Source organism: Sinohyriopsis cumingii, chromosome 5, assembly GCF_028554795.1.
Source record: "Sinohyriopsis cumingii isolate HCF-2022 chromosome 5, ASM2855479v2, whole genome shotgun sequence".
NCBI classification, from domain to species: domain Eukaryota; kingdom Metazoa; phylum Mollusca; class Bivalvia; order Unionida; family Unionidae; genus Sinohyriopsis; species Sinohyriopsis cumingii.
The window spans coordinates 117910739-117936505 of NC_142965.1; the positions used below are offsets into that span (position 1 = coordinate 117910739).

Consider the following 25767-nt stretch of genomic DNA (forward strand, 5'->3'; position numbering starts at 1 on the left):
TTACCGGTATATGTCTAAAGTGTTTCCAGGTTTGTTCCAGAACGATTTGCATGCAGCGAAATTGCTCATTTCCATGAACAGGTCACATTAGATCCATATATCATCCACCATTATTAACATATATTTGGGGGCGTGATTTATCAGAACAATATTAGACTTAATGTCGCAAATTAACTTTTACATGAATTAATTATTAGCATCCATCACACATTAAATATTTTATTGAGGGTTTGTCTGTACCATTTAATTTGCCTGTATTTCAATTAAGATATCTGTGTATTTTGTTGGGTCATTTTACATAGAACAATTATATAACTTTATTTGTATTGCAGGTGTTTGAAGAGGAATGGGCCCGTAGAATAGGTAGGATGGTTACATGTTTCTGAAAATGTGTCTAATTGAATAACTGTGTTAACTGAATAAATCAGTTGTTATTTCAAAGTCATGATAAGGATGATTCCATATATAGACGAATTTCATTTTAAAATAGTTTTGAAATTACGACTAAAGTCTTGAGAGGGAAAATATAAAACTAAAGAGAGTAACACACAGAAGAATTATGATCTCATGAACCATAAAATGAATGTGAAGTAAGACCATGCTCTGTTCCTATGTTGCCAAATATCTTTGTAAATACATTTCCCATACATATTCATATTTGTCTATGACATTTACAATATGATTGTGTTTAAAGAATTGCGTAAAATGTCCATACTTTTCCAATGTTACAGTAAAAATGTTTATCGTATCTCATATTTGTTAACCTTGCCATATTTCCCACCAGGCCTACAGCGATTCCTTCCTCTGTCAGTAAAAGATTGTATTCTCATATAATAGCTTCCCCCGTAAATTATAATCTTGTTGAAAAGAAGTCTTGCTGATCTGGGCAGATTGAGTTTGAATTTCTTTCAGTAGGAATGTAAATTATAAAAACACATGGGTTTAATTGCAACAAAATGTAATGAAAATAACTATTTGTCCATTATTTCATTAATTGAAAGCAAACAATTGCATTGTTATTGGTTAGATACAATATTTATTTAAAATACATTTTTTTCCTTAGAACATATATATTTGCTTTCTTGCCACATTAAATTCCTGTCTCCATTTGCAGTGATGAATAACATTAAAGTATAATGTGGCATAACACTTTAAACATGATATTACATTGAATCAATAGTCCATTTGAACCTCAACTATATTTGGATCAAAACTTCCCTAAATTTGCAAGCCAATATCATTGGTCTGTTATTAATAAAACAACTATGTCTCCTGATTGCTTAGTCAAAGACATTAGTGGCAGATAAGTGGTGCCACACTCCTAATGGCTAGTTTGGAAACTTCCCTTTGAAATGCATTCATTCATTGATAGCTTCACACATTGGTGCGATGTACAAAGGATAAGAAGTATGAAATTTTTGTACTTGTTTCAAACATTTTGGTTGATAAGTTCATGGGTATTTGCAGTCCCAGACACACCGGAAGTGTGATGCAGTTGTTAGAGAGTACGTTTAGAGTCACTAATGCTGATACTTTCTATAACGTGGAATGACTTTGTTCCTAAGGAGCACCTGATGATTATGGTGTTTCTTTGACGAATATCTTAATGAGACAAACCAGAAACAAGAAATACCTTAGAATGACAAGTTTAAAATGGGGTGGGGGTAATAGACTCTGTTTCTGGAAGTTGTGGGAGCAACACTTCTTTTTGTATGCTTATGTGTATAATTACCTTATGCCCTGAAAAAATGTTTTGATCCAAATGACGCTATATTACTAGGACTTATATGATTTAGATTTATCTATTTTAGAATGTATGTATCAATCTATCTATGTTTATTGCCCTAGGATTCTTTTCTAGACTAGAATGAGTCATATAAAGAACGGCTAATGAAATCATATCCGGTCAAAAGAAGAATAAAATAACAGATTAGTGTTTCGTAGAGTTACTTATGATGAAGTCGTGTCATTTAATTTTTTCTCAGTCATGATTTCACATGACAATGATAAGAAATAATGTGCTCAGGGATCGTTATGGTCATTGGTGGACTTTTATTTGTTTTATGGTTTGGTAATAACCTGTTAATATTAGTTACATGGTTTCTTACTAGCCTTGATTGGATTGATGTATGTCCGAGTAAGGCTAGTGCAACAAATCCATGTAAACTTTCCATGGTGTCATTCTATACTGGGTTGCTGACGAATTTACACATGCAATAAATTCATTATGTACGAAATTTATTATTAGAAGATGAAAGCTTGGGATGGTGACAAGATCAATATGCAATACAAGGACACTGATTCACTGCATTTGCATGTAACGATCAATGATGTGTATACGGACAAGGATGAGGAATTATTGGTAACCGAGTCCAAAAAATCAGTTGAGTAAGGAACCTAAACTTGTTACGTTCAATGATGCGTGTTCTGGTAAACCTATCGAAGGGTATGTGAGATAAAATGTATTCAGGCATTGGTGGATCAAGAAGGTGAAAGGAGAACATGTGTTTGTGTGGAAGACACGACATGTGTGTGAAAATGTCTTATCAAGAAATGTAAATTTGCACACACGTCAAATCTGATCCAGACAAAGATACATCAGATGGGATGGGTGTGTATCATTGCTCTAATGTAAGTTTGCCATACACAACAAATCTATATTCATCCGTATTGGAGTCATCAATGAGGAAGCTGCATCGGTTGTGGAAAAGTCATTACAACACTACTGATCACCTATCCCGCATTAACCATCTTAAAATCTTTTTCAGCAATATCTGGGGGTTTCTCTGATCCAGCTGGATCAATGATTCAAACGTTAACTGAAGTTAGAAACATGTCACCATGCTTGGTTAGTTTGGGATTACTTTACACAGAAAAGTCAATGACGTTGAATTTTTTCCTTCGTGATGCCATTGAATATCATTTGTTGTATAAGAAAATCCTGCCTTTATAATGTGTGCGATGCAACGTGAAACTTGTACTGCAAATCCAATGCATATTCAAACATGGAATGATTGAACTAGAATCACTGGAATTTGTATTTGCTGTTTAGCAAAGAAGTTCCCATTCAATGGTTTATAGTAAACTCAAATGCAGGTTTATGAAAGATTGGCATTGAGGTCGCTACTGCGTTATATAAGTTACCAGGGACACCATGGAGTACATATACTGACGAAAAGCATATCGTACTTCATCCAGGACCTAGATATATGTATACTGAGCCTGGAACATGGATGGACATACCACTTAATTCTAACAACCGTTCAAAGGCTAGAGAAGTGGCAACATATTGTGAAGATACTGCATGTTACTGACATGATCTAGCTTATAAACCATCATATGATTTCTGTTCATGTCAAATTGCTGAGTCAAGACGATCCATCCTACACTCAGGGAAAGAATTGAGGAGTTAAAATGGTTAATAATGCCCTTGGTGGGACATTTGGTGTTACAGGACAGTATGATAAACATGAAAACTAAGTTTCATGACCCAAATCTACTACAGCCCATGTGGTAATTGGAAAGGTGAAGCTGCTGTTTAAATTGTTAGCCAGCACAGCACAGGTTATCCATATAGCTGCTTGAGCATGGTTGGACAAACAAGCACTTTGGCAAGGCTGATATTTTGTTCCTTCCAGATGATAGCGTAAGGGGTGGCACATACAGTTATGCGTTAGCTATTGTAAATGGTGCAATTAAATTCAAAGAAGAGGAGCTCCTTGCATAAAAAGATTCAGCAAGTGTATCTGATGTGCTTGAAAATATTTATGCATGTTCGCTGCTAACATGCGGATGGATCTTGCAAGTTGATCTGGGCAAAGAATTTCTCCTAGGCGTTGCTGCTTTATTGAGAAAACATAAGGTATGGTTTCTGTTTGGACATGTTAACAAACACTGCAAATAGGTTCTTGTAAAATGATTTAGCTGTCCATTTGCAGAATGATTATTCGAACATTAATACATGCATTTCACGAAGTCTCAAATTACTCGATGTTGCAAGTGGGTTGCACAACTTCAATCAATCGTACAAGCACTAAATAATAAATAACAATAGTGTCAAAAGTTGCGGAAGAGATTGAGCAGAAGACTGTCAAGGTTATATGCAAAATGATTTCACATCCACCGTCTTAAGGCTCACTTGGTAACACTTCGTTTGTTATCTGTATGCACCAATGAAGTTGAGAGGCAGACAAAATCTTGCTACTGCGCTGGTATGGTCACCACCACCCAGTCAATATTTAGAACAATTCCTCAATTTTGTGATGAAGAAGGTTGTCATTGGACCTTTGAAAATCATATAAATACCACTATTACGATACCCTTAGAGTTGAAATATTACATTTTTGTAAAGGCCACTGTATATTGAAAAGGTATGGACCAAGTATGTATACGGAAGAGTTTAAACAAGCCACTGGTTGGATGTTTGATTTTTATAACGAAATGATCAAAACAGTTGCAGTCTGAGACATTAATGAAAAACACGAAAGTTTGCAAGCCTTTATGCAAGAAGTAGTTTTGGAAAGACTCAGAAAATGAACTCGAGCACGTCCACGTAATTGAGAACCAACATACAAACCTGAACCAGGACATTCGTATGAACCTCAACCATTACACATATTTTTCACATTTCCAACTATTAAGAAATTATTTGCATTTCCACCTGTTGAAAAGGGAATATATGCACCCGCACATTTACCTGAACGAAAACGAACAAAACTTACTTGAGGCAAACCAGATGCATCCACACTGGAATAAAAACACAAATGCCTAAACTCTCAAGAATAAATTGAAAAAGGACACCTAGCACCAGCAGCCTGAAAGAAAGGAAACACCCAGACAGGATGAAAAAGAAAAAGACATGCATATGTGTACAAGCAACAAGAAGTGGTTAAATTGGTTATAGAACAAGAGGAAGTGAAACAAAGACATGGCATCATGACTTATTATTCCAAAGACAGAAATGAAATCGAAGAAATACTCGACAACGTTGACATTGCCACAATGATTATTTATTTCACCATACACATCGATGATTATGTGAGTTCTGGTGGAACAAATATGATGTTTATCAAGGATTCGAATGATCATTAAAATTATACAACGTATAATATTGCATGACCTTAACTACATGCTAATGATGCAGGTGGACAAGCTGTCATCTTTGATGGCTAGCCACATTTTAGCTTTTGATTTTTAGAGCATTGACAACAACTTTATGAAAGTTTATTGAGGTTTTGCATACGATACTTCTCAGTCATTGATCTTGTTTTTGCAGAGATTTTTACAAGGTTAATTTTGGAGCCAAGTATACATTAATATTACAATGAAAGGACTCCTCCAGCGATACAATATGGATTCCTTATGATGTTGCTTCTGGCCAAGTTGTGTTGTTATCATTAACATTGTGGATGCTTGCGCTAATCACTTTGCTGGCTATAGAACACATTTTGTTCTTGTTTACAGTCACAGGTGGTTACATATACATTGTTGTGATCCTGTCCAGTACGTTTATGTTGATGGAAAACACAGTTGGCCAAATGAGGGTCTTTGACGCACCTCTGATATCCCTTAACCAATACGTTTTTGCAACTGCGGGAGTAGCAGCAGAGGGGGCGAATCGGACATTTTGTCCAATCGTTATTTTGCTTAATTATTACTTTCTGCACTCAACGATCTAGTGTCGTCAGCGCCTGGTAAAAAAAAAACGACGAAGTCGTTGGGGGATCGTCGCGTCGTCATTTGGTTTAATTAACACCTTCTGCGCGCTGATCCCCAGCGTCGTCAGCGTCCGGTAAGCACATCGACGACCGCGTCGATGTCATTGCCCCCTCTGCTGCTATGATCTTACAAACAGAGTGATCACTAACTCCTCCTCTTGCAGATCAATTAGGTTATTTGACTGATCGGTAAGTCTGAAATTAATTCTCGTTAAAAACCGATCATGGCATCGCATATAGACCGGATTAATCGGACTCTCAATGATCAAAAATCCCGGAGGGGCTGTTGGTGAAAACGAATAAAGGATATACCCCTGTTGAGCTTGATTTGATTGCTTGGTATCCACCTGATAACTCCCTTCGATAACATCACACACTAGATTGATCGCTATCACTGATGCGATATTTACGTTGTATGGAGCAATATGCCTACCACCATCTCCGTTATCGTGTCTGAGGATAGTTGATGGGGGGGGGGTGTCCGCGGGTGGATTCTCAGGCCATCCTAGTATGGTTCTTATTGAACTGTTATAAATATCAACCATATACCCCGGTGTGCTTATTTCAATCGTCGACGATAACGTCGGTTCATGAACCGTAATAGCGATTTTTGATTCCTTTCCTGTGATCGATTTTATCCTGCGTTGAAATTCTTTATTGATTTGCTCTATTTGGTATGACCCAGTTGGTATTGTAACCTCCTCCCAGTTTGGGGTCCCATCGGGTTTATTTGTCCGTGCAAAAACCAGCGAGTTATTAGGTTGTTGTCCGTTAAATGCGTCCGCTCGGATATTAGGCCAACTGTGATATACTCGCAATTTTGCCAGCGCTATTTCCTTTACTGGAACCGGTGATGGGAAGTTCACACTGAATTCGGGTTTCGTTGATGTTATCGATATCATACTTGTTTGTACCGGAGTGGTGTTCTCCGCGATCCGCTGAAGTAATTGAGACCCTTCGGGGTTCAGCGACATTATTATTATTCGTTGTTTTTAGTGTCTAATTTTAACAACCAGGTGGTTTCGGCTTCCAGTTGAAAATCCTCGATTTTTGACATCGCGGAGCTATATAACTGGACCATCGTGGAGAATTCAACATCGGATACGAACAAATTATCAATCGATAACGAGATCAACCCGGATAATTTCGAGTATGCGTCGGATACTATTTGATGTTTTACTGTATACTCGTTGAGTTTTTTCTGAAAACACGATGATATCTTCCTAGTGATTGCGTTGGCAACTCCAGCAACTGTTGTCATTGCGGAGACAGCGATTGGAACAGCGATCGGGGTTATCGTGGTCACCGTGGATAAAATAACACCGGCGCCAGCTACTATACCCGACACCGAGTACACGACCGCGTCGATGGCGGTTATTTTACGACGGTATTTTTTTATTTTTACACGGTATTGTTCGGAAAGCGTTTTCAAGTTCGCGGAAAATTCTTTTGCGGTATCGAATCGATATTGATGTGACGTCGGTGATACCTCTGATTCAACTTCCTTGGTGGTCATTTTTATTTTAAAAGAGCTAGTGTTTTTAATTACTTAGATTCGCTGCAAATTCCACATACCATGTAATGTTTGCCCGGGCTAGATTTCTATCAACGGCATAAATTGTAAACTGTTCAGTTGCGTTCTTGTCTATAATTGTTGATATTGTATTGTTAAACCCGGATGAACTCGACGATAATATATTAAACTGCATCATTGAAACCAGTGTCAATCGATAAATGCCCTTAACAGTTGCGGTGATATTTACTGTATTCTGTGTAGGAGTCCAATCGAATGATCCATGCCGAATTGTGTATACTGTGTTGATGATGTTCTCATGAGGGATTTTTATTTTTTCGAATTGCTCTGCTACTCTCGGTAGTCCGTCTTTAATCGCTTCAACATCAGTTTTAATCGTTCCTATTTCCTGTATATGCGTGTCCACATCTTTTTTGTTCGCTGCAACATTAGTTTTGATTGTTTCTATTTCCCGTGTATTCTCGGTTATACTTTTTTTGTTCGCTGCAACATCAAGTTTGATTGTTTCTATTTCATATGTATGCACGTCTATGCCTTTTTTGTTCGCTGCAACATCAGTTTTAATTAATCCTATTCCCCGCCAATATGCGTCTACATTTTTTTTGTTCGCTTCAATATCAGTTTTGATTGTTCCTATTTCCTGTGTATGCGTGTCCATATTATTTATGATCGTTGTAACATCAGTTTTGATTGTTTCTATTTTCCGTCCATGCGAGTCTACATTATTTATGATCGTTGCAACATTAGCGCCGATTATTTCTATTTCCCGTTCATGCGCGTCTACACTCCTTTTGTTCGTTGCAACATCAGTTTTGATTGTTTCTATTTCCTGTCCATACGCAGTGATATCATTTATAGTTATTGTGATTTCATCCGGTTTGGCATTTTTTTTACCAAGGAATTTATCAAAGTTGTCATCGATCCTGTTAACATTTTTTCGTAACGAGGTAAATTGGCCCGACAGCGTCGTAAACTCCAAAATAGTATTTTTTATTGTTGCAAGATTCGGTTCGGTTACCGTCGGGGTTCCAAAAAAACTAGCGGTAGTGAGTTGTATATCGGTGACAGATTTTTTCACCTCGGTGGTAGATTTTTTCACATGCGCGTCAAGTTCGATCACGGATTCATTCAACCTTATAGTACCGTCTCGGATTAATTCTATTATTCTCTCTATCTCCACTATATGTTTACCTGGTCTGAGTCGTCCGTCGCTGGTATACAGCGCGATAGCGTTCTCGGCGGCATCACGCTGTCGTATTAAAACGTCATTCAGTGACACATTACCGGATTTCAATTTACCCTGGCGGTCTTGAAATACAACTATTTCGCCCGGGTCAACACTTGTTAGATTCAACATATCAGCGATTTCATCCTCAATTAGTTTTTTTATGTCGGCGGCGGTCGTTTCCGCGGATTGTTTCAGCGCCGAAACCGGTCGCCCCCAGATATCAATCATTATTATTGTAAATGTTATTCTCTAAAATCCGTTGAGCTTCTACAACCCCACTAGTGTATTCGTTTACAACCACATGAGGTGGTTTCCGCGATGATGAAATCGCCGCGAGTACGTTCAATACCTCACGGCCACATATCGGTGGGTCACTTAATCGCTGTGTTGGCAGCGTGGAATAAAAAACCCGGGCTGAACACGCCCGGGCTGAACACGCCCGGACATACCGCATGAACTCTTTCGGCGGGGCTAACCCGTATGAATCAAAATAGACGATTGCACGCGGATCAATCGCGTACGCAACCCAATGAGTTCCCGCTCCGGAGGACCCATCGAGGTTAATTATGCCTGTTTCAGTATTCCTTGGGGCCGCCGGTAATTGATCCCTCATAAAAACACCTCTGAAGTTTTTTATCGCTAGCGCGTTTGCGGCGCCTATTAAATCAAAATTAGACATGGGAGTCATTGACTCCCGAGTCAATAAACGGTTCCTGGTAGTCTTAGACCCTTTCCCGAGTACCATGAATACGGGGTTCCCGGTAGTCTTAGACCCTTTCCGGCCACGGGTCGTTTTTTTTTGTAACCTTTCCCGGTTGCCTTCTTCAATGCCATCCCCGCCGCGGTACCAACGGCTCCTAACGCCGCCGCCTTAGCCACTGCTGGTGCGGCCGCGGCAATCAACGCTGGAATCGCAGCTAACAGTGGAAATATCCCACCGGTCCTTTCCATGTTTTTAATTGCTGCGGCTGAAAAATCTATTTGAACACCCTTTTTATTCTTCATCGCATCATTGAAATGTTTTATTTGACGCGCCGTCAACGATATCTTATGATTACCACCTGCCATCTGTGACGGCTTCAGCGTTATTGTGGTTCCGCATTGTTTAGCCGACTTTGATCGTAATTTCTTGACTTGACCATCAGTCAACTCTACACTGACGACACTATACGACATTTATTGTAAACGCGTTTTGTGCTTTCAATTACATGTTTTCCACTGGCGCATCAACGATTCTCATTCGTCCACCAACGCCTTCTAGCAGCATTGATTTATCGCTGAGAATGACAGCAACCGCTCTATAATTAACACCACCCGGGGCTATACGAGCTCGGAAGTGTATATCAACGACGGATTGTCTCGTTAAATCAAGATGTTCCAGCGAAAAATAATAAATCGGATACAGGTTTTTAAAATCAAGTTGTGATATTTGCAAACCAGTGTCGACGTTTTGATCACGACCCATATACGACAGCAATCGATGATACACACGTGCGATATGGTTGTCGCCGTAATTAAGCTGTATATCCTCGGATGGTTCCTGTTGTCCGTTTATTCTCAGCGAAACATCCCTGACTCCTAATTGATCAAATATCATATGGCTGCGTTCTTGACTACCCAATCGTTCCCTATTCTGCAGCGCTATGAATATATGACGCGGGGCTGAAACACCCTGTTTTGACGCCAGGTGCCATGTAAACGTATCGGCGACGTTATCCTCTTTAGCATCAGTTGTTACCGCTAGCCAACTCAACAACGATTTCCCTCCCTGTTCCATAAATGCTAACAATCGTGCTTCCGTGGTAACTGATGGAGTCAGCACCGGCATCCACAATGCCATTTTAGTTAAAACGACTTTACCGGCAGTGACGCCAGCAGCACGCCATATTGCATTGTTATCATCGCCCCTTCGCGTCAGCGCGATTGTATGCTTAGCCCCATAGACAACTTTTCTGACATTTCTGCAGAATCCAAATATGTGATGGAGTGGAATCGCGCATGAAAACTGTCGGCGTGGTCCTTGCAACATTCCTACTCGTGCTGCGAATCCTAGATTGTAATCATTGTTGGTGCTTTTTATAATATTGAAATTAGCGCCTGGTCTTGCTCTGCGGTCTGGATTGGCTGCTTCAGCCTGTGGGTCAACTGCGGTATCTCTTTCCGCCAGCACGTTAACGTACTGAAGATGGTCAGCGTTATTGGTGGTGTCCTTCGAAAACATCATAGATGGGCCCGCCGATCTTGTATAATCATCCGAGTATCTCGCCAACCCAATTATCGTTGTTGCAACATCAACCTCGCGTTCTATTGATTCAATTTCTCGCCCGTCAATAAGATATCTGGCGCTCTCAAATAACGCCATGATACCGTTGTTGACGAAGCCAACTCGAACACGATGGTCATCTGCGTATGGTGCATTATCGGCGGCATTTGTCACGAGTTCTCCCTCGATTTCGATAAACGCTTCACACGGCAAAAAATATTTACTGGTATCTTGGACTTGAAGTTCAATTCGCGATCGTAGGTCGGGTTGCGCTGCATAATAAGAATAAAATTGATAATCACGGACAGAATCATCCCTGCGCACTGGGGCGTCCATATCAAACGCGGGATCAGCGGTTCGCGCAAACATTCTATTATTTATCATGTTGATGTTTTCAATTGAAATCCATCAACGTCGTTTTCGTCGTAAATTCTTTGAATTTAAACCACTCCCCGCTATCGCGTTCATGAGCGCGTTGGTTGCCGCATCGGCGGATGGCGAAGTCGCCAACGACTGAGTCGTCGCCAACGACTCTAGTTTTTCTTCCACGGCGTTATTTATTACTTTACTGACATTTGCAGGCATCACTGTCGTTGATGGCATTACCGGTGGTTTCTGTTTTCTTTTTGAAAATCTCTTGGATTTCACCAACGACATTAGTTTGTCTCGTGCGGCAGAAAACGCCCTTCCGGCAACATCTCCAATGGCACTAATACCCTTATCACGAATAACATCAATAGCCTTCATTCCTAATTGTTTGGCTAACGGCGCTACTTTTGGAGCCATTCTTGTAAATAACCCCGCAATGGTGCTACCGAGACCATCTCCATAGTACGCGCGGTAAATAGGCAATCGCGAGTTTACCACGTAGACGAGTACTGGTTTATCATGGTTGTAGTGTATGATCATCCTTATTAAAAACACCAGTTTTCCAATTAATCATCCACGAGTTCGTCTATGAGCGTTCGATATGCATTAATGTCCATAATACCGCCTGCAAATAACCGCTTGCAAATATCAGCGGCCTCATTGATTATTTCGGGAGAGTTATTTCCGGCTCGTTTTCCTCCGATTAGTACTTCCAGCCGTGATATATCACTGAGAACACTATTAGGACAGGTAACGCCGTAGGATTCTTTACCAACAGAGTATCCTTTTCCTTTTTTTGGTGTTATACTCTTAACTTCCTTGTGGAATGCGTCGTAATCGGATTTACTACGATGTGGTAATGCATCTTTATGTTTACTCGCTAAATACACTATTCTTGCCCAGTCCTTTAACGACTTTATATTTTTCTCGTAACCGCTATTGATATGCTTCTTATCTCGTATGCTCTTAGCAAAATTGTTGGCAGCAAAATTAATTAATTCTTCCCTGTTGCTGAAGCCTCTAATTTCATCTATTGTGCTCTTCTTGAGTACAATACGGGGTATATTCCCCTCTTTTTCTTCCGGTATTTCTTCTTCTGGTGTTTCTTCGGGTATTTCTTCTTCTGGTTCTTTCGCAGTAGCACCTAATTCTTCCTCGTCGGCCATTGTAACATAAGGTTCTTGTGGTTCGGTTATAGCGAGTGGCGGTGGCCTCCGTGTTGTAGCAGCCGCTATTTTTGCAGGGAGTGTTTCTAAAGACCTTTTTGTTTGTTTTGTCTCTGCCGCTATCTTTTCAAGCGCACCAAGAACGGGTACAGTTACCGCCGTAACATCCTTAGTCGCTTTAGTTACCGGGGCAAATAACTGTTCACTTCCAACAGCAAAATCAGTTTGCATTTGTTGTCGCGTTTGAAGTTTCTCTCTCACTCTGTCTCGTAACGGTATAAACTTTCTAAGCGCTGCTAGCCGCTCTCTGGCTAGCCGAGTAGTAAGTGATTCACCTACCATTATTGTAAATTGATCCGCAATTTTCTAATTTTCCGCCGAGTGTACCATCGGGGGCTCCACGGAGTTTTCGTCTATAATCCTTCTAATGTTTTTGATCTTACTAGAAATCTCCCGGCGTCGTTCATAAACACGTCCGAGTTTTTTTCGTATTATTTCAACGGCAGTAAATAGTCCAATGAATGCATTTGCGTCATTGTGGTACAGGTTCTCATTAATCGTATGTTGTAATCGTTTTATAAAAAAATACTCGCGGGCCAGGGTAAAACGCCCCCGTTTCGACTGTTCGTTAATAATCTCATAATCGGATAATATTTTTTCACTGTCGAGACCATCAGATAATTCAATTCCTTGATTTTTTAATTTTGAAATCTCGGCTAATATATTATTGATGTCTTCGATATTCATTATTCTTATAAAACATCTTGTTTTTAAATAAAAAGAAAAATGAAACCCGGTGTATCAATTCCGAAGGTGTTTAATAATTCGTTAGACGTGACCTCGTCAGCGCCATAGGCGCCGGTGACTTCATCACTCGCTGATTTCTGTTATATATGAAAATCGAATTCTATGCCCGGTCTTTTTTGAGATCGCTGAATTCTGTATTCCTTCTGCAACAAATCGTATTGAGGCGATATAAATGTCAAAATATTTTCCTGCCTCATTCATCGACTGAAATATTTTTTCCTCGTGAGTTGTTGTATCAAATGACTTTACGGGTTTTGCTTTCTTTGGGTATTTACCGGTTTGGCCTTTTTTGGTATTCTGACTTTGCGAGATAGCTTGCAAGTTTGTAAGAGAATTATCAGTCTTATTATTATTAATATGATCAATCACAAGCCCATTTTCGATTAATCCGTTGAATGCTTCAAATACAATCCTGTGAACATAATACTTCTTTTTTCCGGCACCAAACATCAAATACCCCTGATTATTTTTCCATCCAACCGGCTTCTTCAGTCTACGATTTCTAACAATGCCGTCGCGAGATGCCTCGTAATTGACGACCAGGGGATGCGGCTGAAATTCTTGGTCCATTTGTATAATAATACTACTTGTCTAATTTATTATTTGGTTTAATTATGAATCTTTCAACGTAGTCTTGGGGGGTTTTAATGACGAAATCGGCGGTGGGGTCAATGACGGCGTTTTTAATTCGCTTGTCATAATAGCGTTTTAGTTCCCTGTATCGCTTTCCGCCACAATTAATACACAACTGCGATTTTCCTCTTACACCGACGTGACAAACCAAGCACGGGAGGGGGCCAAGAGAACCATTACGAACGCTTTGTAAATGATACCCGCAGAATTCACCTCTACATGATTTATTGCACGGGGTTGTCGACCCAATCATCAACCATTTGCAGTGATTCATTATACTATATTCTTTCATTTAAATACTTGTTTTAATTATATGGATGAGTTTGAGAGATTAGCAGTAATTAAGCCCTGGAAAAATATTAAGTTCAATCTCGATAGAGTCCTCAAGGACACACCAAAAGCGTTAATAAACGATAAAACCCTGTTGAATAAAATACGCGATTGTATCAATGAATTCAAACGTGATGGTGCATCTCATAGTTGGTCAACATTTCGAATTGATGGTGTTGTTGATGCTACCATGAACGACAACCGCGCAGCAATGATAATATCACAACTTGACAGTAAAAGGTATTTCTTCAGAGTAAAATTCATTGTCCGGGTGGAATCAGGCGATTGGATCATACGTGATAAATTTGAACCAGTTTTCAGCGACAAGAAAACAGTCACTGTCAGCCGCGACTCCAAGCCGGGGTTGTTAACCGGAATTGACAGACCATACTATGAACGAGCGTATCCTGAAACAGCAGTTGTTTATGGAATATACCCGTTAAATAAGAAACCTGATATCGGAAAACTGAAACCGATGAAACAGTCAACGGGGATAAATTGTGTAGCAGAACGAATAATAGAGCATTTTACAAATGCATGTCGAGGAAACAAATTGACTGATTTACGACGTAGCAAAATCAACCAGTGGGAACTAACCGTAAAAGAGCGTGGAGCGACCATCAGCGACATAGCGAGATTAGAAACATCGCTGAGATTTCCAATAACCGTTACAACGATAACCGGTGAAGTATTACACGAATCAAAGTACAAATCAAAGGGAGCCCCAATCAAAATTATCGATCATAACGAACACGCATGGACGCCCGTGATCACAATATTTCCACGGAATAGAACAGTAAAGTATATACCCGAAGAATTCCTGGGAGAACAATTCTCCAAGGACGGTTTTCTCGCGGAGAGGAAACTATTTGATGCTATTGCCTACTTGTGTAAAAACGACCCTGTATCAGTGTGGTTACTTCGCAGCGCTGAAAACGATGCGGATACCTTTGATCAGTTTGTAAGGCCAAACGGTGAATTATATCGCACTGAAGCATTTCACAACAGGATGAAAAAAACCGCCATAGAATTTGAGGAGCATGATGAACAACTGCTAACAAATTGTTTTACGATTCCATCGGTTGCGGCTCATGTTGCAGCAAGGAAAAATGCGTGGAGACCAACGCGCAAGGAATTTCTGCCGGATGTACAATCCAGTTGTTTGGAGTATTATCACGGTGGATTATGGAACACTGAATACAACCTCGACGCTATGATCTCGGTTGATATGGTTGCCTGTTATCCAGCGAGTTTTCTCGGGTATGGATCCGCCGCCGAGTACTTTAGACGATTTGGACACCCCAGTCATGGAATGACTCGTGTTGCTATTAATGGACCACTGCCTGATTTTGATTTAACCGGATTCGCTCGCATAGTATCATTTGAATTCGCGGCAGGACTCCATCGCTGTTGCTATATTTGGATCGGTAGACACATGGCTGAAAAGAAGTGGCTGCCAATAGCGCTGCTACGGTATATGATTGATTGTAGCATGCTAGTTTCGTTGATTGTCAGTGACGCGATTATATCATACCGGGCACAGACTGAAGTCTGGTTACCAGAACCGGAGCGTCTAGATAGCATAATTGACGAGTCCAGAAAAAACATTGATGCCGACGAGGAATATATCATCGAATGGTCCAGGAGGATATTTAACCAACGAAACCGCGAGGCAAAAGATCTCGGTAGAAGAATAATCGGTAAGTTCACACAAGGTGGAAAAAACTGCGACTACAAACGATATTGCTCACGGCTGATTATAGATGACGCAGAATATGATTTCGTAATCAAGGACGCAGTGGCAAAAAATAGATACGTGAACTGCAAAACAGCTTTCTTGTCCAATGGAACGAGGTTGGGTACAGTTGTTACCTACAGCGATGGAGACAGCCCAGCATACCCGCATTTGAGGGCGTCTATGCTGGGTTATGCCGCTATCAATTTATTCTCGATGATAAATAGATTCCCCGATACCGCGGTTAGAGTAGCAGTTGATTCGTTTTATATTGACGTAGCGTATAAGGGAAACGTAGCCGAGTTTACTAGTCCGGACGAGAGTTGGGGTACATGGAGAATTAAAAATGAAATAAGACGCGATTATTCCCCGTCAGCAGATGTCACCGTTGAAAATAATTACTTACGCGGTGATAAATTGTCAGAATGGTCTGATGCACCATCGTGTTCTGATCCAATTTGTAGACACAAGACGGTTTATTTAAGCGGCTGTGGCGGGTCAGGAAAGACGACTCGGGCAATTGAATTATTTCGAACGCGGGCAAGTATAATCGTGCTTACACCGACCCATAGACTAGCGCGAGAGATAAAACAACGAAATGTTGACGCCGTTACTTATCACAGTTTTTTTCGATACAGCGGCGGTGAGTGGACTCCTGATCGAATGGGTGAAAAATTTATTCCTGAAGTTATCATCTGGGATGAGATATGTACTGTTTCGTTAGATACTTTACAAATGTTTCTTGAGTGGTTGCTGCGCGCGAATACAGCGGTAATCATGTGTGGGGACCATGGCCAACCACCACCATTTGTCGGCGAGGGTCCACATGATTGGTTAAGGGGTTTTGTGGACTATTATGAAGAAACCGATACTGATTACCGAGCACTTGATGAACAACTGCGCGAGGTTAAAAAACTAATCAGATTACAGCCGGATAGAGTTCAGTGTGAAATAATCCGCGAGGTGATTCCGGAAACGCCGTTGAATGAATTCTGGGAAACATGGAGACCAAACGATTTGATTGTAGCGAGTAGAAAGATAGTCAGAGACACACTTCAGCGGAAGTTGTTTACGTTGCATAAGGAAAAGTTTCCAACGCGTCCAGTGCCGTTATGTTATAGACCCGCGGACACACGGCGCAGAACATTGAAGTTGAAATTCCAGCCCCGACAGCGTCGGGGACAAAAAAACAAATTCTCGTGCTGAATGATATCGTGCTCGTTGATATCAGCGTCGTCGAGGACGCGCTACGTGCTGATAAATCCCCGTGGACGCTAGGATACGCAACGACAATACATTCCTCGCAGGGACTGACTATCACGGACACAATTGTTTGGATAGTTGATAATCGCATCGAATGGTCGAATCTAGTCTATCTTGCAGTGTCCAGAGTACGAAGGATAAATCAGCTTCGAAGAATTGTTATTGACGAAGCCACCGACGAAGCCGGCGACAAAGTCACCATCGATGCAAGCGTCATTGATAGAAAACTCTCGGGTTACCGCCAACAGGATAAAAAAAAAACAGCGGCGTTTTGATATTGATGCCGAATTAATAATCTCGCTACGACAACAACAGAATAATCACTGCGCGAGTTGCAATTGTATAATGAGTTGGCGTTATTCGGATAAAGACACTCGCCAATTTACCGTGGATAGGATCGATAACAGTCTCGGTCATGTCAAAAACAATGTGAGGTTGACCTGTCTTGAGTGCAATAGACGCAACGGCGCTAGTTAAGACCACGTGGGGGCAATTGAGTATCGTTAGGTATCACTTGTAGTTGCTCGCGTGTAAATCCGCGCTGAGGAGCAGTTGAATCCAGTCTATAGATCGGTGATCTACCAGTTGATCGTGTTATCGTTGATATGTTATGTGTGGTAACACTCCAAATAGGATCAGTAGCTCTTTTTTTACCGCCTTCAAGCTCTCCTGGTTCATACAGATATCTGACAGTGACATCGCCGAGAATCGGCTTGGAAACGCTATCTATTTTTGATCTTCCGGGTATATACTCGTATTTAATCGCGTCGCTGGGCTTCATGTTGATTGCTCGGGTAATCTCGTTATTTAACGCTGCAATTACACCTGGCAACCTTTTAACCCATTCACGAGATCGTTTTTCTTGGATGAATTCCTTCGCGTATTGATATCCAAATAACCGTTCAGCGAGAGTCCGATTGAATCGTTCAACAATTGCCTGATCACGATGTAGCGCAGTATGACCTCGTCGTATCGCGACGCTATGATGTTTCAGCGTTGATAAAACAGCGCCGCGAAATTCACTACCGGGATCAACTTGTAATAGATTTGGCCAGCGCAGAGGGCCTCTTCGATAAATTCTTTCAAACGCAGCGGCTACTTCAGTTGCCGACTTTGTTTTTAACGACTCCGCTTGTTTGTATCGACTCGCAACATCAACTACGGTTAGCGCGTATTTGTAACCGTTGTCATGCGGCAAAAATAGTATATCAGCCTGATGAACTTCATTAGGCACGCCGACATCAAAGCGAGAGAAGTTGATTTGTTTAGGCGGTGGTAGATAAATTTGCCATATAGCCTGTTTGGATAACCAATTAGCCGCAGTGGTCTTTGTTACCTTTGCAGCGCTTGCAAGCTTACCAATTGCGGCCTTCCCCTTCCAGTATCCTCTCGGAGAATAATAGATGGAATCCATCGTTTTTCTTGGATGATTGTTATTAATTACCAGCGCCAATCATTAATTTACCTTTCATAGCCGATTTTACCAACCATGAGGCCAATTTTTCTTTCACGGATTTATCAGGAATAGCATTTAGCGCGTGAATTAATTTTACATCCGCGATATGACGCTGTTGCAGATCGCTACTTTTGTAAGCAACATCATGAGCATGACACGCCTTATCGATAGCGTTTATTGGATACTCACCGGGTTTGGGCTGATTTTGATCATCGAGTCTGATATCTAATCGTGTTCCGGGGCCACAGTAGCTATATCCTGGGAGGTGTTTTTCTCCTGGATACTTTGCCCACGGTGTTCCGGGGAGTTTTGCCAATTTGGCTGCAATATCACCTCCTCGCTTTTTTTTAAAACATCCCCGGGTTTAATAGAAATAAATCTAAATTTCTTTGTACCGCATTGTACACACTTGCCAGTAAGGGCCGATCTGTTATTTCTTGTTGTAGCGGTTGTCATATCATTTGTGCCAGTACGTACTCTACACTTCACACAATATAGATCCATAATTTATGTATAGAGATATGAATATAATTGATTTTTCGGCGACTAAAACAAGAGAACCAGTTAAGCATGTTGCAGCGTTACCAAACTCGATCCGGATGATTATCATCGGACCATCTGGATCCGGCAAGACGCAATTGTTACTCAATTTAATAATGAGATGGATGAAGTGGGATAAGTTGTATTTGGTTGCTCCTAGCGTAGATGATCAACGATGCTACGAGGTGTTGAAAGATTTCAACGAGAATGCATCAGCGATCGCTAAAAAAAATGTTATTGAGTTTATTACGGATATCAATGATGCACCGGGTATTGATGATATTGATGGCGACGTTAACAATCTAGTCGTGTACGATGATGTTATGTTAGACAATCAAAAAAACCCAGCTAGGATATTTTCCAGAGGCAGGCATAAAAACACTGACGTGATATATGTCACTCAACGATACACTCAGATTCCAAAAGTAATTAGAGACAACTGTAATATTCTTGCTGTGTTCAACGGCGTTGATACACACACGCTACGAAATATTTGGCAGACATGGTGCGGCGGTGACATGGACTTTAATGTTTTTCGAAACTTTTTTAGTCATGCTCAGTCGACCCCACATGGATTCGTAACGATAAATTTACATGATCCTCGGACACGATATCGTATCGGACTTGACCAAATATTCGGTTAGTTGTAAATAATTTTCATTGTAAATAACCACTTAGCAGCAGAGGGGGCAATGACATCGACGCGGTCGTCGATGTGCTTACCGGACGCTGACGACGCTGGGGATCGGCGCGCAGAAGGTGTTAATTAAACCAAATGACGACGCGACGATCCCCCAACGACGTCGTCGTTTTTTTTTTACCAGCGCTGACTACACTAGATCGTTGAGTTGCAGAAAGTAATAATTAAGCAAAATAACGATTGGACAAAATGTCCGATTCGCCCCCTCTGCTGCTGGAGTCACATCTCCTAACAGTGCTGGCATAGCCTCAAGGAATGGAAATATTCCACTTGTCTTTTGCTTTTATGCCGCTTCTGATTTTGACAATTTAATGCTGCCGATGTGTTTTTCGTTTGCTGAATGAAGCTGATTAAGATGAGTTTGGGTCAGCAACATGGGAATAATTCCAGTTAACTTTGCCCAGATAGCCTTAGTGTAATCCTGTAATCATTTTGCATTGCACTCTATATTTTCGCAAGCTGCCATTTGCTATGGAAAAACTTAACTTTGTGACAGGATATTATTATATGAAAAATGCAACAGGTATAATTACCATGTGCTCAATTTTCCAGAACTACATCTGGAATGGGTCTGAAATGGGATTGAAAGCCGCCTAAGAAGTGGAAAACGACTTCAATAACACCATAACGACAAGCCAATCCCCACTGACAAGTTTTGATTTACACAACTTGGCATGATCTGTCAAGCATTTCCAAGGTGCCTTTGTGCAGAATGAACCTGCAATGATGATGCCACCCATAAGGGAAATTGGCATCGTCAACAAGGATTCATGAACAGGGCCTGAGACTCATCGTGTTGTATATGTGCAGACAGAAAATAATCTATTGGAATTTGCATTGTAAGCACTTTTTGCCCCACTTTTAGTCGTTCGTTATTTAATCTGGGATGGTACACGACAGCTGATGTTTATTTCAACTTGTTTGGGTAACAGTGCTTAGGCGAAGAGAAGAATGGTCGTTTCAGACACTATTCAGTGTCACAATCTGTTTGTTTCCATATGAACGTGGTTCTAGGCCCTCAAAAAGTACAATCGCCAGTGACTTAAATATATCTATCACTTTAGGTCATTTGTACCAGTCAAATGAATAACTGCTTAGAAGTGCATACGCATGATACAACTGTACGTGACGAGCCTGTCGAGCAATTATAATACGCAATAACATTAGTAATAGAACTATGATAGACACTCAATACCAGTGCGAGAAAATAATCGAAGTGGAGCAGCAGCTGTGAGATAAAATCATCAAGATAACTGGGCTTCTCATGAAAAGCAAACACTTGTGTTGTGACTATAGATGATGTTTGCAGAATCGCGACATTAGCGGCCACAATTTGTCTATATCTGGCTGGAAATATGGCTTAGTTAACTATTCTAGCTTCACCAATCGCAATTGTTGACGAAATCTTATCAATAGTAACCTGTGTGACTTGTGGCGCTGGTTAAATAATGTCAACACGGCTGCTTTCGCAAATGCATGTCTATTTAGAACGTATCTTGGTGATACAAAGCAGCTTAAATCCAATTAATATAATCTACTCTAAGGATAAAATAATTAGATTGGCCAAGTTTGACCCCATGATGGCAGACACAAAATCACAGAAAACTCCGAAAACAATTACGGAACCAGGAGAGAGTAGATAGTGAAAATCGAGTAGATATTTAAATGTTTGTACATTAATGACAGGTTCCATAATCACCACTTGCATGATTTCACAATCAAATGATGGAGTGGTATGGTATAACCGATTATGCCGATTACTGTTCTATGTTGAATTCTTCAATCTCCACCATGACTTTATCTTGCAGGGTCAGATATCGGTAATGTTCTCATGTGAGCATAGAGAACTTTATATGAGGACAACTTGATCAGTGGTAAAAGGCTGTGACCTAGATCAGTTATACGAATCCAACATTGTTATTATCATATTATACCAGGTATAATCTCCTATCATGTCCTCAGTAGAATCACTTTGACTAATGAGAAGGCAAGAAACTAATGGGGTTGGGGTGGGGATAGTGCATACCGAGTCAGTAGAAAACTGTTGGTGAGAGCTAGGCGATATTTGGCGTTACTCCCACCACACTTTGGACTCTTAGAAGTTTCAGTATACACACAACGAGAAATGATAAATGTAATTTGGTATGCATATTACACATTTCACTTTGAATAATTGTGTATTAACTGCAGTGGTTAACAATATATTTACCCAGAAGATCCTGAAATGTTCTATTAATTTGCTTTATTTTCGAATGATTCATGACGATCACATCTATCATGATTAACACAAATTAATTTAATCTCCAATTATCCATATGATCTATTTTTCTATTCACATTGGTCTTTTGTAGTTTTACATTAAATTTTATTTTTAAAACGAAATTTGAACCTGGTCCTCACAGCATACTTCATACCTTTGCATAATCATTCAGGGACGAATTGGTTGCCAAAACTATCACCGGCTAAGACAGCTTTTGGAACTATTTCATCACTATGATGGACAATTATCAATATTGCTGTCAAATGTCAAAACATACAGAATATCCACATGAAACAAGCAAACTAAAATCCAAAGGTATCACACGACATTTCATTTAAATATAAAGCCTGAGCCAGAATTGAATTTGACACCAGTTAGAACCAGGGCTGTTATATGTGCGGCAAAAATGTATCAGGAATCATTCCAGCAATACCATTACTCCTGTTCTTGCTGCAATTTATTTGCATATATCCCTTTATAACAGAAAAAAAGTAAATTGTAAAACAAAATTAACAGTAATTATATAATTCTCTTTTTGTTTTATCGTGAAAAATGTTTTAATGACAAGTCCTTAATATGACACACTTTTCTGTTTATTCATCTAACATACTTTAATTACTATTGCATAATAGTAATAACAAGAAGAAGAAGAAAAAGAAGAATTTTGTTTATTACTTACAGGTGTTATTGGAATAGTTATGTATAATTAATTTTTAGTGTGCCTGATTTTTGTAAATGTTTGATGGTTGTAGATTTAGTTTCTGCATACCTGACTTTGTCCATGATTATAACCTGTAAATATAATGTTTACTAATATTTGAGTTCAAGGACTAACCATGTTAAATTGGTTCTCCCATTCGAATGGTTATATTTCCAGAATATTTTCTTGCATCATACGTCCAGTGGCAATGTGTATAAATTGTGAGTTAGGTACGCAAGTGATTCATTCATGTTTAAGATCAGGCACTGGGAATCTGTTGAGTTTACAGATGTATTGCTGAAATAAGAAATAATTTGAGACAAAGTATTTATTTAAATCATTCAGTGGAGTTACTAATGTACTCATTGACCTTGAATTAATGCATCATTGGCATAACATGACATTAAATTTAGTTGGTTCATCAGGACGTTCAAGATTATGGGAATTTATTCAGAACGCTCTGTACTATTGAACAGTGTGATAGGACATGTTGGATTATTTGGAATTTCATGCATAATGCTTTAAGCGTCTTTTGAATTTTCACTATGTATTTTAAGGAATTTAATTATTTGCTGAATTTTAATTAAATTGGTTAGTTTCACTTCCTCTGTTACATATTTTGAGACCTAAAATGTGAACAGAATGAATGTGCCCTATGATCATATGGTCCCATTAGTTAGTTCTATATGAAATTAAAATTCTACGTTTCACAGGATACAAACATTTGCAGCATATTTCCAAGCAGATCCAAGTCAACGAATAAGAATACTGAATATGTTTTCAACCTATATTTCATTTGCAATAAAAGCAAGCATGAGAAAGAATGTCATACGAACACAATTTAATTCACTAGAAGTAACGTAGTCAAAACGACATTTAGAATTTCATGCTATATCAAGCATACACTGAAAGAGGATTCTCAGTAAATATGCTGAAAATAAGCAATACAAGGTACGAAATTTCGTACCGTCCATTGCCAATATCTACTGTATACTATCCATACAGCTAATCAACATAAATGTCCCATTATGGAAGGAAGACATATCTTTCATTATTAAAATGGAGATTTGTCTACTCTTGTATTTTTTCTCAAATTGCACATATTTTACAGAATCCCAGTACTCAGTGTCCATGCTAGGGAGTGAATCAGGAGAAATAGTCACCAACGAGTTTGCCACTTTACAAAACATTTACCCAAAAGGCAAAGTTCACTTTATTTTGCACTGATTTCATTACATTCTTTGAGAACGATATATTAATAATCAAAGTAAAATGTTGACATTGCTGTAAGATTTCCCTTCAAAGATGAGGGCAGAAAGATAGAAAAGGAAGTGTTTTCTTCTATAATAAATTTTGGTGCTAATGTTATGATCATAGATACGATTAATTGTATTGCTCTCTACTGAGTTTCTAATGACTCTTCACACTCAGATGCCTTAAAAACATGTGAAAAGTGAATTTTTGTTGATCAATTACTAATAAAAGTAATCATTATATCCAATAATTCATCATATGAAGAGATGAAACAGGAACCTCTACAATGGAAGACAATGCCTATTTTAGACTGAGATATTTTACAGGTTCTTTGTTGTACAACAATTTTGATGGAATATAAAACGTTTTAATATTTTTATCAACTGGAATATTATTGCATAATAAACATAATATTCTTACATGAAAATATGCAAGAAGGTTTGTCTGAAGCAACTATTGTGAACTTTCTGCACAAACTTCTTCAAGCATTATGCAACTTCATTCGTTTTGAAAGGAGGGGTAATTTCATCCAGATATTAGGATCAATCTTGGAGTCTGACTTATTATGTTTTAAATATATTAAACAGCTTTTGTTTGATTAAGATGACTTTTGGAAAGTTGAAAGGTAAAGGTAACAATTTAGTACCATGTTTAACATATATGAATTAAATGAAGCACAGCTCTGCAAAGCAAGATTTCATAACTGCTGATTAGTATATTTCGAAGTAAACAATTGGGTCCGACTATGAAATATTGGGCTGCCAGGACACCATAAACAATATATCAGAATCATCACTGTATAGATACGTAACAAGAAGCTCAACAGTGGATTAAATTACACACACACATATCTCTCTCTCTCTCTCTCTCTCTCTCTCTCTCTCTCTCTCTCTCTCTCTCTCTCTCTCTATATATATATATATATATATATATATATATATCTGTGTGTGTCCTTTATTGTTTCCAGCAATGCATTATTTGAGAGTATAACCCTCTATCTATACTACACCCACTTATGGGCTGCTTTAATGAAATAAGTTCAAACAATTGATATAGAGTGCTATTTAAGACACAAATTCGAGATATTGTGCAAGAGGCACATATGTGTATCATACCTCTATAGTTTCTGGGTTTTGCATTGAGATGTATTTGAGTTCCATATAATAGGCAGATGGAATACTGTTTTGAGAGCTGACAGAAGCAAATAATATTCTCCTGATTCACCACTGAGTCCATCAACCATTAACGAATACGGCATTTACAATCTTATCTTCACCAAAAAATATCAAATACTACTTATCTACACTGTTTAAGTAAACGATAGATAGAAAGAGAAAGCAACAGACAAAAGAAATGCATATATAAGCATACAGACAAAATGAATCAGAGATACAAAAATTCTTACATAGCTTTTGCTTCAGATTTATATTTACTTTTAAAAGTGACAAAGAGCACCATTTCACCATCAATATCCGTGCTACCATAATTTGTAGTAAGAATAATGCAACTTCTGTCACCCAAGGTAATGCAACAAGCTTCTGCCTTCCAAAGGAAATAACACAGTGACATGTTGATTATCCACACTTACTTACAAATAGTCAAAACACGCAAAGACTTAAGATCAAGAAGTAAATGATACTGTTTAAATTCTTGAGCCAGTGACTACACGATGTTTACATACCATTATATTGCATTGCATGTTGATTTAAACACAAACGCATTTTCTAAAAGATGATTTCAAAACATTTTATATTATGGGCTAACTTTTATGCAAGATAAAGCATTCATTTAAGAGCATTCTTCCATAATTGG

General features: G+C 39.2%; 1 protein-coding gene across 2 annotated transcripts in view; it reads left to right on the top strand.

Moving 5' to 3' along the window:
- LOC149800055 (uncharacterized) overlaps nt 1–25767 on the top strand; it is a 323160-nt gene that overhangs the window by 244130 nt on the left and 53263 nt on the right. For both annotated transcript variants that reach the window (XM_089959611.1, XM_089959612.1), the window contains exon 23: nt 333–363. In XM_089959611.1, the coding sequence (XP_089815737.1) occupies nt 333–363 (31 nt within the window). The remainder of the gene's footprint in view (nt 1–332; nt 364–25767) is intronic.